The 16,400-nt window shown below is 39.9% G+C and overlaps 1 protein-coding gene and 1 long non-coding RNA gene across 3 annotated transcripts in view; one reads left to right on the top strand and one right to left on the bottom strand.

Moving 5' to 3' along the window:
* C15 (homeobox protein C15) overlaps positions 1-16,400 on the top strand; it is a 64,335-nt gene that overhangs the window by 25,145 nt on the left and 22,790 nt on the right. For both annotated transcript variants that reach the window (XM_087351671.1, XM_087351670.1), the window contains exon 2: positions 11,066-11,294. In XM_087351671.1, coding sequence (XP_087207797.1) covers positions 11,066-11,294 — 229 coding nt within the window. The remainder of the gene's footprint in view (positions 1-11,065; positions 11,295-16,400) is intronic.
* Positions 1-16,400, bottom strand: part of LOC147873265 (uncharacterized) — a 55,724-nt gene that overhangs the window by 35,401 nt on the left and 3,923 nt on the right. The gene's annotated exons all lie outside the window — the stretch shown is intronic.

Below are 16,400 nucleotides of genomic sequence, written 5' to 3'. Positions count from 1 at the left end.
GGGATGGTTGAGGCGTTGTGTCTATTGCGCAGGATATTTAATTTAATGGGGATAAACATTCAAAATACAAGTCGGCACCCCAGACGGGCTGAACGCCAAGACGGAGAAAACTCACATGCGAAACAGAGCACTTGATTGCAACTTGTACGCATATCGACTGGGACATCGACTATTCTGACTGCGTTGTCTCTCAGGGTGAATGCCACAAGGGACATTGCCATGATAGCCTTTTTAAAGCTGACAGAATTTCATCATCTTCACACAGCCCACAGGCCTGTTGCTGCACTAGACAATCTCTGCATTTAAAACAGAATCCTTAGATCAATTAATAATCAAACCACATAACCCATCTTGGCAATTTTATGTTACCATAAATAATACTAACTTGACGCTAACGTAAACTTGTTGGGCCGTGTAGTCTGGTGGAAGTTTATTGACGTTTCAGAGGTACCTGCTGCCTCCATCATTACAGAAATCGGCTCAACAACCCAGAAGACGGACATATTTACACTCGCCGCCGTAAAAACTTTAAATGTCGCTGAGAATTATAGCATATCAATGTAGGTCACGTCAGTTTGATGTTTTCTGTAATAAAAATCCTTTAAAACATAATCTGCATATTTTATAAGAGCGGATCATGCAACGTGACAAGTAAAATTTGTATGTTTATGCAGGATATTTTAGAAGTCGGCCTACTGCCTACCTCCTAATAGCAATTTTACTAGTTGTATTAATCTACAACGAAAACCATTCAATCTTCAGTAAAATGTTGACAACACACCATACGTCTCGGCTGTTTTCACCTCTACTGCCCACTCCATACAAACCTTCTCGGCTTCAACATGTGATCGCTTAAAATGCCCGCATATTTAACGCCAGTTTCAGTAGCATGCATCTTATCATGGCCTCTCTACCATAAAACTTGGAAAGAGATGTGGGTGGAAGTTGTGTTTTATATCCTGCACGGCAGTGAAAATATAAACCGAACCATTTCTGTCTCTGCACACGATTCAGGACGTGGCGAAGCTCAGCGAGAAAAGACGCTATTCTCATTACAAGTGACCATTGCTCACTACTCGAAGATGTCAGTAGCCGTACAACCACACATCATCTTATGATGCTATCATCAATATAAAATAGAATTTAATTTGAAGACAAAATTAATTGCAAATGGCAGTAAGTTCTAGAAAGTAGGCAATGGTACGCGCATCCAGTGTTTCACAGGGTACGTATTCCTATAGGTATACACAGAATATGTAGATATTTATAAATATATATACAGAGTGAGTCAGAAGTATGTTTACAAACTTCGTGTGCGTGTTCCAGGATTAAAAATAAGAAAAAATGTTCCGTCATCAGGGCGATTCATAGCCCTGATGACGGAGGCAGTATGCCCTCTGAAACTTTGGTAAACATCGACCAGACTACACAGCGCAACAACCCAGAAGACAGAAATCTTCATACTCACCGCTGTGAAAAGCTCAAATCTTACCAGTAAAACTACATTATTAATTACCCTTATTCTCACCCAACCACTCATCTACTCACCTGCACACCCACTTAAGGGTGTTTTCAAAAATAAGCTTTCACTACATCAATCGGCCCCTTACTTAACAGCAAATTACCCGTGCAGTTAAAGTACATTTTCAGTTTCATTTGAAGCCATTCTTGAAAATTAATACGTTCTCTGCGCCCATTCTCCCCCCCCCCCCCCCCCCCCCCCCAGTAACTTTTTGCTGTGAGTTAAAGTTCTCGTGTTGTACTAGCAAGTTTTCCTGTCATTCCACGTTATTGACTCAGGATACGATACATTATGACGTTCACTTTATCGTAAAGACATTCCTACAGTCCCCCGTGGTATAAAGCAGCGGGACTCTCAGAATAGATACACTCATATTTTAAAGTAGTTTACTAACTCCTCGCCACAATAATCTAGCGACTGCTTGAGGAATAACGGACTATGGAACACACTCAGTGCTGTAACGTAGTTGATTTTCGTTGTCCCTGAGCAAGTTAGTGATAATACCATGGCATATTTAACACGCCAAATAAATATCACTGTGACCCGACTTTAGCGGAAAGAGGGTGTGAAAACTTGTGAACATCGCAGGTGAATGGCTGTTAAATATGTTGGAGCACTGTAAGAGCCAGAGGAAAGATTATTACAAGAGTCCGCGATTTAAAGAGAGTAAAATGTGGGCGTTACACATAGAAATACATTGCAACATACAGCGAGATTAAGAAGAAGACGTATCCGGGACAACTTAAAAATCATTTGTACGACCGAAAACTGTAGTAGTCGATATTTGAAGTGGGCATCAGGCAGAGGAAAACAGTGCAAGAGTGTTTAAAAACAACCAAAGACTCAGTAAGAGTGTGGACCACTGGGCACAGTACATGAAAACCACTACATAGAACTGTAATATGATGATTAATTTGGCAAAGTAATAAACCTGGAATTAAATTACCTTTAACTTTCTACAAAGATACTTAAATTCATAAACATGTGTAAAATATTATATTTGCCTTTTTACATGTGAAAAATTATTAGCTTATGTTTTAAAGTATAAGAACACAGATACTTGGGAAAAAGATAAGTTTTAAAAGTCTGGAAGACGGTGATTAAAAATAAACGTGATGTAGCATTAGTCGCCACACATAACGCTCTGTAATAGCAAAAACGAAATTGAACACAGAAATACCAGATTATGTGCTCTAAACAACAGCGTTGGGATTGTAACATAGTATCCAAAAACACTTGTTACTAAATTGAACGTATGTCAACACATTCACAGTTTATTTCGAATCACTTTTGTCTTATCCATATACGCTCAGACAAGTTCAGCTTTTATAAATGTAACAAAAATAATGATTGTGATTAATCCTCTAAAACTATTACGGATGGTGAAAAATATTATGGTTGATTGAATAAAAATTTACTTGGATGGGCCCAACTGTGTAGGAACCTGAAGACGGATATAGAGTCCCATCTCCGAAACGTCGTTTTACGTTTTATATTTACTAGACGATGGATAATATCCAAGTAAATTTTTATTCAATTGACTCTTCACCATCGTCAAGAAGTTTTAGATTTGATTATGGTTGATGCAATTTAAATTGAGTTACAGAGCGAGTGCAGAGATCAAATCGTCTTTCAGAGCCTGTAGATCAATTACAAGCAGTCATTTACAATATATATATACATTGAAATGTCTTGGGATATGAATAGGCTACACATCTGCAGGAACTGTGTGATGGGAGAATCTTTTAAAAGGAAGGAAGTTCTATTTTGTTCAACCACGCCTGCTCCAACAGCGGCTTAGGGTATAAAAAACATTGTTTTTGAAATATTCATAAGCAATAATCCAGATGTGTATACGGCAGCTAGCGAGCTGAGATGTGCCTCTGAGGACCGACTACACTGGCAAACATTGGCCAACTACTTTGCGTCGTCTCGGTTATTAATTTTCAGGCCGCGCGCTGCGCTCTGCTCGCTTTTCTTTCTCTGCCCTGGATGACACAAAGAAGGAACTTCAGAACAGAAACTCTTGCAATATGCAACTCTGGGAATAAAGGCATAATCGCGAACTTAGAAGGCAACTGAGCAATTAAACCTGCTAGAACATATCCCGAGACAACTAAATCAGCCAAACCCTTTAAGATCTGAAGATTTCTGTCTTCAGGGTTGTTGCGCTGTGTAGTCTGGTAGATGTTTACCAACGTTTCAGAGGTCAACCCAAAAGACAGAAATCTTCATACCCACCGCTGTGAAAACCTCAAATCTGAAATAATCTATTCGCTTCGGGTTATGGAATAAAATTTCTGGGCATCTGTCCCATGCGTTTTACATGCCTCACCCCACCTCATCCCGTCAATATGGCAGCGTTTCTCAGAATTTCTAGTTACGCGGACCCCCTCCCCCCAAATCATTTCGTACCCCTCGATTAAATAAAATATTCCAACCAAAATATAGAAAGCAAGTGTAGTTTTTAGTCATAATTTTCACTCCGGTGTGGAAGTAATGAATGTGACGATAAAAAGCTTAAAACTTGCAGGAATTTAGCATAAGGGAAAAAAACCGAATCTACTCAACTCACAGACCTCTTACCCATGACTTGCGAACCCCTGGTTAAGAACTACTAAATCAGGGTAACCTCATTCAGTTCAAAACATCAGAAGCCCAGCTGAATAACTTCTTATTGAAATTCTATGAGTACTTTTAGAGATTAAACGTGGGGACAGACATGGCAAATTACGTGACTCCCCAATAGTCATTCATTTATACACAACAGATTCCAAAATTTCATTTTGGTCGCTTATATAGTCTGCAACGAAGTTACTCTCACATGATGCAGCAATGATGAACTTAAGCCGTTCTTGAACTCGTAAAACCAAAGGGCGAGAGAGAAGAAGTTTAGGGAGAAATCCCAGGTGCCTTATGAATGATATGTTCTCAATCTAAAATGAAAAAGCCTCCCTCACATGAAAATATGAAATAGCTGCCTCGCTCTCTTTGACTATGAAGTTAACTACAGACAGTTCCCCAACCCACCTAAAGCCTGGCTCATGGGAAATAAAATGTAAGCAAAGCCAACTTCGTTTGAGCTCTTTTTGACAATCTATAAAATTCGAGGAAAAAGAACTGCATTCTTTTGTTACATGTCAGTTTTTAGAGATTACAATAAGCGATATAAATGCTTGTGTGTTGAGGCGATTTGGTAGAGCTAATAAATGAACAAGTGTTAACCCTTCAAACTCAGTGGTAGCTATATGTACCACCTGCTCTAGCTTTCAATAATACTGCATTTTCCCACACAGTGTATTCATGGGTTTCCTCCTAATTCGCAGAAAAGAGCGATTATTTCCATAAACACCATCAACCAAATTGATATTTTTAATGATTAAATGTATTTATTTGCGGCAGAAATTGAATTCTTAATAGTATTTAGACGAGTTACGGCTTTAGAGCGGACGCATTTTACAGTTTTATTCGCTTTTGCTTGCAACTATACGAAATTTGTGTTGTCTGACAGAAATAAGAGCAGTAAATTGCTTATTCTAGAACGCCTGCTGTATAGATTCGTGCTTTTTTTCTGATTGCTAGCAGAAACCAGGATCTTTCCATTTGGTGGTTGTAGCAAAGGCTTCCTTTTGGAACTAATTTTGTTTTGTATGTAAGACTTCGTATCACACTATAGGAATTAATTTGCAGATATGACGTCCATTCGGAATAAGCCTTTATTTTATAACAGTATAGTACCCTTTAATCATCCATTATTTCCAAATGTTCATCACATTTGTCTCAAACACTTATTTTTCTAACCAATATAAAATTAACTCCCTTTTTAATGTCGTCATTCTTTAAAGTTCCCTAATGACCCTTTGAGTTCTCTTGACCATACAACCGACAATTAGCTACGCAGGTAACATTCTGCTGCTGAAGTTAGTTATCAACACAAAGAGGTCAGTTTAGATACTGTAATAAAAGTATGGGTCGTCTTTAGAAGGCGCTTACATTACGACATTACGCCTGTTTTAAAGTCTGTGAGTAACCCGGCACCAACCCTTAAGCTCCACATTCGCTTGAAGCTACTGAATTAGTTCCTGACTTCCTCGAATTTGTATCCCGTGGCTGAGCTGTGATTGACTGACCGAGAAACAAAATGTGATTGTCACGATACGGACTTAACTTGATTCCTGTTTCTACATAAACTGGAGGACTTTCTTTCGCTGACACGCACAGTCACCCATCACGCGACGACTAAAGGGCTGGCCAACAAGACAGATGTAAGAACTATGCTTTATTCTGAATAACTACGGAATGTCTGTAAACACGGACGGGCAATGGACTAACAAAGGTTATGAGTACGCTACACAGGAAATAAACACAGAATAAACCTAATTAATAAATAAAAATTCTTCATAAAACGTAACATAATTTAAGAACAGATACCATAAAATGATAGCATGAAAGATAGGAATAATTAATGCTAACACAAAATAGTTAGCAACAATTCAGTGAACTGGGTTGCGATGCATAGTACAAGACCAATTGTGTAAGTTTCAACCATTACCTCGTTATCAAACAGGCCTATGACCAGGACAGAAAACATTAAACATTTCATAAATTTATGGAAGCTCTGGTATCTGAAAACAGAATTTTGAATTGAGCTTATAAAAGAAAGTCTGAAACATCATGCATTGCATTTTAATTCGTGTTTCTGAACACAGCTGTTATGATCATGTAAGCGTACACAAAATTACAATAGGCAGGCCTCTAAAAATGTCAACCAGGAACAAACAATAAGTGTTAACTAGCAATATAGGCCACTAGGCATATCTAAGTCTCGCAATCGACAGCCTGCCATCAGTATGACACATGGCTACGCTGTATATCAGCTCGACTTACGAGGGTCGCTCATTAAGTAATGCCCCACATTTTTTTTCTCAGCCAATAATGAAGATAGAAAAGTGTACTTTTACATGCTTGAGATTTGATGTTTCCCGCGTTCGTGTACGGAGTTTCAAATGATTCCAACCGATAGCGGAGCTGTAGTGAACTGTTAAAATGGCGTCTGTGAACGACTCTCGTTACAAGCAACGAGCTGTAATTGAATTCCTTGTTGCTGAAAAAGAAACGGTGGTGAACATTCATAAACGTTTGTGTGCTGTGTATGGAAGCTGTGCAGTCGATAGGAGCACTGTTGGTCGCTGGGCTAAGAGAGTTAAAGCTTCAGGAAGTGAAGAAACCGAGCTCCGTGATCTGCCGCGCTCTGGGCGTCCTGCCACAGCCACCACTCCAGACATGTTGAACCGCGCGGATGCCATTATTCGTGAGGATCGGCGCATCACAACTCGACAATTGGCCCAACAGCTTTCAGTCAGCAATGGAAGTGTGATTGCAATTATCCAGGCTCTCGCATATTCGAAGGTGTGCGCAAGATGGGTTCCACGAAGTCTCACAGCAGACCACAGGATTCAAAGGAAAACGATTTCTTCTGAATTGTTGGAGCGTTTTGATGCTGAGGGAGAGGTCTTTCTGTCCCGGATCATTACAGGTGACGAAACCTGGATACACCACTTTGAGCCAGAGACAAAAAGGCAGTCAATGGAGTGGCATCATCCTCAATCACCGAGAAAGAAGAAATTCAAGACAACTCCCTCCGCCGGAAAAGTCATGATGACTGTCTTTTGGGACAGTGATGGGGTCATTCTTGTGGATGTGATGCCAAGAGGTGCGACCATCAATTCAGACGCGTACATCAGGACCCTGAAAAACCTCAAGAAGCGTTTTCGACGAGTTCGGCCTCACAAGCATCCAGCAGAAATTTTGCTCCTGCACGACAATGCACGCCCTCACACAAGTCTGAGAACCCGGGAAGAAATCACCAAATTGGGTTGGACGGTGCTACCCCATCCACCCTACAGTCCAGATCTGGCACCCTCCGACTTCCATCTCTTTGGGCCACTTAAAGATGCTATCCGCGGAACAAGATTTGAAGATGACGAGAGCGTGATTCAAGCAGTGAGGACATGGCTACGTGCACAGGACAAGAGCTGGTACCGGCAAGGCATGCATGCACTTGTTCCACGCTGGCGTAAAACCGTACAAGTTGATGGGGACTATGTGGAAAAATAGTATGTGTAAAGGAAACATTGATTTATATTGTCACTAAATTTGAGCCATCTTGAATAAATATGTTCTGAGGAAAAAAATGTGGGGCATTACTTAATGAGCGACCCTCGTACAACTGACTGCATAGGCCGGCCTTTTACAAAACAGCAAACAAATGTCATAAGCAACCGAAATTCACCTTTGTAATGCCACCCACAAGGGCGCATTTGGCACATATCAAATTATTGTAACATTAAAACGTCGTAGTCTATGAAGATAATTGTCTTCTGAAATGTTGCATCACGCAGTCTGATGGAACTTAGCCGACAGTTCAGTGGTGCTTACTGCGACTCTCAAGTACCTCTGAAATATCGATCTAGTTCTACCAGATTATACGGTGCAACATTCCAGAAGACAGCCATCCTCATATTCGCCACCGTAAGAACCTGAAATCTTACGTCGTCTTCTGCTTTTCCACTGCGTGTTTCTGAATATTATCGGCCATTCACTTCCTTGGCGTTTTATGAAATTTATGACGTTTTTCATTTGTTTCTTTATTAATTTATGCGTCTCGTTTCGATGTTCTCGTATCTTCAGCCCCGCTCTTCTCCTCGACTCAGCCCCTAAACATTAAATTAAAAAAACGAAATGAAACAAATGAAGGCAGCAACGCGAATTAGCTTTCTCAGCGGACTTGAAAAAAGATTAACTAAAATGCAACTGATGCATGTACAGTCAGGAGATTAATATTTCAGGATCTAATTTAATCGTTCCCCTTTCTGTTTTATCTCGAATTAAAACTCCTGTTGAATCGATGGAAATTTTTGTTGCATTATTTACTTTCCCGACGTCAGAGAACACAGAGATTCCATCGCAATAGGAGGACTAAAGCAAGTGTCTTTGTGACAGATTCTGTCTGAAGTTCATGCGAGTCTAATATTTTGTCATATTATCTGCATTATTATGTTTGTGAATCGAATCATATCGAGATTTTGAAAAGGAAAGGCCAATCAGTTGACACAATAAGAAAGGCCTACCAACAGTCACACGCCTCAGAGAAGAAACAAGTCCATGTGTTTATAACATTGTTAAAGACAATATTTGGACCGAACATAACCAACTGCGCGTAGTGGTTCTTGAGAAGCTGATAGTCGCAAGTCAAGTTACGTTCATGGAATCCGAAATTTCATAATTGTCAATTGTAGTCTGCTGGATTGTGACTCCGCGTGGTCTTGAAGACGGTTATGGGCCATTCGGATAAATGTATAGCAACCATCTTCAGGGTGAAGATTGCTACCACGTTTTCCATAATCTGACATTGGTCTCTATTTCGATCGCATTTAGAACCTGGGCCTCCCGAATACAAAGCGGGAATACTAACCACTTGACGGCGATGTTCGATGGCACAAACGTTGTGTTCTGTTTTACTTCAGCCCAGTTTTGAATTTCTTGTTACTGCTTTAATTTTCTTTTTAGAATAAAGGCCTCAGACTCCTTCCATGACAAAATCCTATTAGCAAGTAATGTCTTGTGCTTCTATTTGCATCTTTTTGGTCTATAGGGATGAGGAATCGGAGAGGGGAAAGATATCATTATTTATGGCATCGATGGAGGGGAGTGGGGCGTAAAGGAGGGGAGAAGTCATTACGTTGCCAGGCAACCGTTGAAGTAGATTCTTTCTTTCCACATCGGATGTTTGCACGTCAGTTGCCCATTAGAGCAATCATCAAGAACCAATCACGAGGGAGATACTGAGGCTGTTGCCATCACACAGAGGGAGTGGCAGAAGTGGATAGCCTTTATTCCTGATGCACTGTTCTACGCCATGTGCCTCAATAGCGTCACCATTTCTTACCATGGCACAAGCTGCCTCTCTATGGTCAGCGTCGTTCTCTTGAGAGTCAATTTATATATTCCCGATTTCGTGTCCGGTCTGTGACCGAGCGTCAGCTCACTTTCTGGACAGGACATCCATGGTCGTATCAGCGCAGTGTAGAAGCACTGACCTTCATGCAATGCCAAGGTTAAGAACACGAGGAGCGGTAACTCCATTCCCCATACGCCTGAGTGTGTGGGGCTTAAATAAGCGCCAGGGATAAGTTTAAAAACTTGTGGTTTCGTTCTTGCAGGATATCAACATAACAACGTTTCCTCTTGAAGAATTATCTGTAGCCTTAAACCATTGATGCACAACCGGTGTGCCGCGGAGGCCATCTGGGTGTGCCACGTAATTTTCACCTCATATTATAATTATAACCATAATGAGATAAATAATTGTTAATCATTTATTCTGTTCTGTCTCAGTTTTCATTTTCTTTATTATGATCGGGCGGACAGAGGACAGGCAAGATGTACTAAATGGAATCGGAAAACAACACAACCACTTTGCAGCAAAACATGTGCACCTCCCATTTACTTTTATTGCCACTCTATGTATTTTTCTGCAATCTACATGTACAAATATAAAAGAGTATCTTTAAGCTTAAATGTTTACACATAGTTAATAAATTTTGGCTGAAACGGTAGCAAATATTATATTATAATCTATTTGAAATCATTAATATATTTAAAATAAATATCATAATAATAAAGATGGAAAATTATAAACTTCGAATTGAACATTTTTCGATTGGGATCGATTTATAAGAAGTTGTCGCGGCCAATCAATGCCATAAACCATCTAACTCCCTCCAACGATATGCAAATGTGGTTGGTGTTCCGCCACGACTCTTCGACAATATTTAGTGTCCCGCGAGTGTAGAAAGGTTGCGAACACTGAAGCCTTAAACGAAAGATTCAAGACTAGAGAATATGTATAGGTACACTACCTTATATTAAAAGTTTGCAGACGATGAAATTTTATGAGTACTTAGAATATCTCAGCACTGACATAATGCTCTGTACACAATATAAGTATTTCCCACACAGCTGCAATATTGCACGTAGTCGCGTAGATGATAAATGAATATATTTTAGTCGAAATTTCTGAAGGGAGCAGACCATTTTGAAAGGTTAGACGTGGCGGGGATGATATTATTATATTATTTATTTAAGTTAACACAGCTGCAAGCAGATCAGGCTACACAACTTCGGCAGACATGGTTAATGGTTTATGAATGAAAAAGAGTAGCAAAGAATCAATCGTCATGTAATACTGACAGGCAGCTCTTAAGTATTAATAGTCCATTAATAAAAAATATTTTCATTCAAATCTGTTGCTGCAGCAATAGATATTCTACATTCGTGAACAGTCTCTAAACTACGAAGTGTTTTGCACGAAGCTACAAAGGTTATAAAAATGGCGGATGTTACTTTATGGTAAAAATACACCTACGCCATGTGATGTGCTAATGTTCTTCAGCTTCATTTTGTCCCGCAAGTATCTCATGTATACTTTCACGTAGCTGTGTCTTGAGATGAATTAAGTCTGCTGCTTCTTGCCTTTCACAGCCACGTTTCCTATTACGAGGCGCATCGGACACCCGTACCAGAACAGAACTCCGCCGAAGCGTAAGAAGCCGAGGACCTCCTTCACACGCCTGCAAATCGCAGAGTTGGAGAAGCGATTCCACAAACAGAAATACCTGGCGTCAGCAGAGCGCGCGTCTCTCGCCAAGACGCTCAAGATGACCGACGCTCAAGTCAAAACTTGGTTTCAAAACCGACGTACAAAATGGAGGTAAGTTCAAGCTTTCTGTATGATCAGTAGGCTTGTTATTGGATAACGCGACTGGACACAAACATGAAAATTTTAGTACGTCCTTAACAAAGCAATGAACCTTAAGCTACTTGCATAGTCAGAAGAACGGGAGAATTACATGGCTCTACGAGGACTGTACATGGCACTGCTGCAATCCAACGTTTGTAAAAATTCCTTGGAGTTACAGGTAGGTTTCTGTGCAGGAAGATGGCAGTCTAATTCCTTTACTTATTAGCCTATAATTATACAATGTAATAGAATACACGTTTTTTTATAAATGCTTTGTTCGCTAATTTACATTCCTCTAAGGACTTACTACAGACAGTACAATCAGCTGGTTCGGAGAAAAGTTGATAAAGAGTTGAAACGGATACAAAACAGGGATTATATAGGACAGGTGCCCATCAATACTGTATTTTCCTTACAACTTCTGATGTATAATACACTAGCTAAATTTAATCGAAATCCGTTGAGTTGATTCGGAGATAAGACGGACGGACATATTCCCCAAATTAAAATTGTGCATTTAATGCACAAAACTGTCCTTAGGGTTCTTAAAGGTCAAGTCAAAGAACTTGAAACAAATGTTTCTGAACAAGTTCTCACATAGTCTCTCAGAAAATGACAGCCAGCAGAATTGTAATTAGAGAAATGTCCTTGTAGCATTAGCAAGCTATGATTCGCAGCCGGCAAGCAACATCCGCCATTGTGCAATTACTCTTCTAAAAGCACTTAGCATTCTTCCAAGCTTCATAGACAGAATATTACGAGCGCCTGAAATTTTTGCTTCTGCTGTAAGAAGAACAAATAATAGACGCTGACAGGGCGTCAGAACTTGAACTGATCACTGTGTGGAAGAAGTTTTAACAGAGTCAAATAACTTAAAAATACAGTCGATTATAAAGAATGTAAGACATCAAAGCAATCAGCCTGAAATAAATAGGCGTTATGGTTAAGTCTATATCGTACTAGACACAACAGCTTCACGATCTCCGAAATAAAACTGAATTTTCTCGCGGCGGTGAAGAAGCCGATGTTTGCCTTCTGGGTTGTTCCGCGTAGACTCTTAGGCAGACACCAACTTTACGATGAAATAGTGCTGAAGTCCTGAAGATAGAGGCAGGATGTTCCTCCGAAGCGTTGGTATTTGCCTGAAAGTCAGCACGGCATTACAACCCAACCTGCAAAATTGTCTAAAATTTCTTACCATAAGAAGTGTACAAATTTAATATGGCAGGTATCCTCAGAAAACAGAGCACGAGTAGAGATTCTTTGTATTTGGGCCTACTGTTGTTATAAGAAAATGATCGAGTGATTTTCACTGTAGAATTGTAATTTCCTTTTTATTTAAATTGTTAAATGTGCTTCCTAAGAAACAACCAGATTCCTTTTTTTAGATTCATTTCGTAAATACGTCAATATAATGATATGATGCCAGCAAACTACAAAACGTAACAGGAATGTAAATGTAACCTGTAGAAATTTCGGATTCTGGATGTAAATAAACTGTGTGATTTAAAAGTAATCGTACAAATCCAGTGGGGAAAAAAAGTAGGCCTAGGTTAATTACTCTTTCTTGGAATTGGATCAGCAACTGTCTATTGTGGTGGATTGAGCTAAGCTGCTAACTGTCTTAAAGATTGTGAGCGTCGTAAGCTATAGATCCACAGACGTGTTCGCTGATTGGGACAGTAAATATGCGGTTTTACAGCTGACACAGAAAGGTCGCCATTATCCTAAGCTAGTTTCAGTTTCGAGGATTCCATAAACATCCTTCACTGAAATCATTCTTGAACGCAGACACCACGCGGCAATTTTTTAAAGATAGAAATACATTCGAGAAAGAATGCGAAGGAATAGCCTAATGTAATAGAATATACAGAATCCAAAACAATGCATGTTCAACGGACCTCTTATCGAGGAAATTAACTCAAGTTGCGGGTCATTTGTAAGTGGTAAAAGTAAGAGGCTAAAATATGGAACCAGCCCACATTCTAATCTAGAAAGGGAATAGCTAAGTGGAGTTGACAATTAAGCACAAACGTGTGTGTGTGTGCGTGTGTGCGTTTGCTGCTAGGTTTTCCAAACAAACATGAAACCATTTAATTACCCGACTGCGCCTTTCTGATAACTAGTAATGGGAATTTCGTGTCGTGCAGAGCAGCCCGCCATCGGCGACGAACGGCCTGCAGTTCGCCGTAGCAGAAAACACAGCAGAACTTCCAAAGTCCTGTTCTTAGATCAAACTTTAGTATTTCTTTCCATTTATACATCGTATGTCTGTTTGATGTAGGCAAACCCGGTGTACCTTGCAGTAAAGTCGTGGTTCGATGATCCCTCCAACCAGCGTTCACAGCAGCATTGGCCGAGTCATTGTAGATTGCCTCGTTCTATCACTAAATGTCTGACGTTAACTTTGTGCCGCTAGTCTATTGAAATGCGTTACTTTGGATTTCTCGGACAAGCACCATCTTATAATGTATTGTATGATTTGAGGTTTTCACAGCTGTGAGTATGAAGATTTCTGTCTTCTGGGTTGTTGCGCTGTGTGACCTCTGAAACGTTGGTTAACATCGACCATACTACACAGCGCAACAACCCAGAAGACAGAAATCTTATAATAAATTATTCCTTCTCGGGCTATCAGCCGTGTCAGGCGATTTAATGGAGAAAACACCAACGTTTCGAGAATCATCTTCGTCCTCGTCCTCAGGGCAATGAAGTGGTTGGAGATCCCGGGATCTGCCACCACTTCAGCCCTCGAAGAATTCATTATACTTCTTCGCCGTGAAAGCTTCATATCGTACGCCCCATCTTCATTCTGCGACATTCGACGCGGCTCATCCACGAAAGCCGAAGTTATAAACTGAAATCCAGCCGCCAAAACCAAAGGACAAGAATTTCTGGAAGGCACTTTGATTTCTACAAGCTTGCACGTTTGAAGTTCAGAGGAGAAGCTGAAGACAGCGCTATACTTTTCCACCCGAGATAGGCTTTGCCACGTTTCAAGTTAGACCAGGAATAATTACATGGCGATGCTACTTTAGTAAACTGCATGGCCTAAGTAGCTACTCTGTTGTGACAAATTTTAGTTCAATAAATATTTTATAATGGACGGAGCAACACCAAACTGACTTTCGAATATACGAAACGTAATTTTTCGTTAATGTATTTCCTGGCATTACTCGAAATTAAAATATTGAAACATATGAGTAGGGCCTACCTTCGCAACATTTCATGGAACCGAATTTCAAATTTTCCTATCAACAATCATAATATTTTCCTTAACAAAGTTGTTCTAAATATTCAAGCACGCCTAAAATCTAAGTAATTTTGTTAATAGTTAATGTAAAATATTGCTTAAATGTTCGAGCCTCCAGTTCTAAAGCATTTAATGTTGGGGGGCAAGGACACCGTCGCCCATCCTCAAGCAACTTGAGGCAGAAACATGTGTAACTCCAAACAGGGTTTTCTAGCAAAGAGTAGCACATCACATTAGCTGAATGGGTACGGAGTGAACGGAACGGGAGGGCAAGGAGATGGCGGGACAATTCAGTTAAGTAAGTGGCTTTCTGAAACCAACTGAACTTCCCTGTGAGTGGATAGAGGGTGGTTGGTTTTACGTTTAGGTTTTAGAGGTCCCGATGTGGTTTTATAGGATGAAAAGGAAACGAGACTCTTGCCTTTTATTATAATACTCTTCCATTTAAAGTCCTCGTTACATGCGGCGGATTAGGTTCATGTTACGGCCTCGACATTAGAATTGCTTCTGTGGCTCAATTTGGGAAGTTAGGATTAGACGAGCAGTTGTACTGAAATGCCATTAGCAAAGGAGAATGTGAATAAGTGTTGTCGTTATCATTACCACCGCCATCTCAATCGCCCCAGTCACACGCAGGGTTTGATTCCCGGAAGGGGTGGGATTTTTCTTCACCTAACCATTCATCAGCATGTAGTCGTGTGATTGTTCAAAATGCACGTAACTTTATATAGGATTTGAGGTTTTCACAGCTGTGAGTCTTAAGATGGCCGTCTTCTGGATTGTTACGCCGTTTAGGCTGGTAGAAGTTCACCGACGTTTCAGAGGTCCTTATTGCCTCCATCATCAGGGCGATCGACTACACGTCGCTACAGCCCAACAACCCAGAAGACAGCCATCTCCATATAACTTTACTTTCATGTCCTGTTTCTATGGGCATAAGATATTTGTGGCACGATATTTTACAGTAAGACAAGCTATAGTCATATAATAATATTCTTGTCAACCTATGTATGTCTAAAAACCTAAATATTAACACACACGTGGCTGTAATTTCACCTACTGTTTTATGTTAGATGAGTGTGGAACTTGGTATTTCACGGGAAGCGAACAACACGGACTGAGAATACTTCAAAATACAGAATTCAGGAGAGCAGTTTATTTCGGACCTAAGAAAAATAAAGTATTAGGATAATGAAGAAAACTGCATAACGACGGTCTTTATAATTTGTACTTATCACCAAATATTATTACGGCGATCATATCAAGAAGTATGAAATGGGCTAGACACATGGCACGTAGACAGAAATGAGAAATGCATACACAGTTTTAGTTGTAGTTACCGAAGATACCTCTAGGAAGACCGATGCTCAATGGGAGATAATATTAAAATGGATACCACAGATATATTTGTAGGGCAAGTAATGAAATCATCTGGCTCAAGATATTAACCAGCGCCTTGATGCGGTACATACGGTAATGAGTCTTCATATTATGCAAGAGACAGATAATTCCTGGACAAACCGAACTGTTATTAGTTTATGCGGGAATTCTTTGCTCCAAGAAGTTCAAATTTCAGAAAATATTAAAAGCAATTTTAAAAGCGTGCAGGAAACAGTGTGTGATTTATTAATTCTCTCCAACCAGTTTCGTTTTGAGTCCATTTCTTGTACATATTCACTGTAACTAGAACATTATAGGTGAGATTTCAAGTTCTCAAGGAGGTGAATATGAAAATGACAGTCATCTTTATAACATTTTATTTCATGTGTAGTTTCTATTTAAAGAACGTAATGTCAGAACTGTTATTCGTTTTACAGCATCGA

This window comes from Zootermopsis nevadensis, unplaced genomic scaffold (assembly GCF_977971745.1).
Source record: "Zootermopsis nevadensis isolate Lab colony 2312 unplaced genomic scaffold, Znev_1.0 Znev_ptg000020l, whole genome shotgun sequence".
Taxonomy (NCBI): Eukaryota; Metazoa; Arthropoda; class Insecta; order Blattodea; family Termopsidae; genus Zootermopsis; species Zootermopsis nevadensis.
Note: the sequence above shows the minus strand (reverse complement) of the source record. Positions and strands in the feature narration are given on the sequence as shown.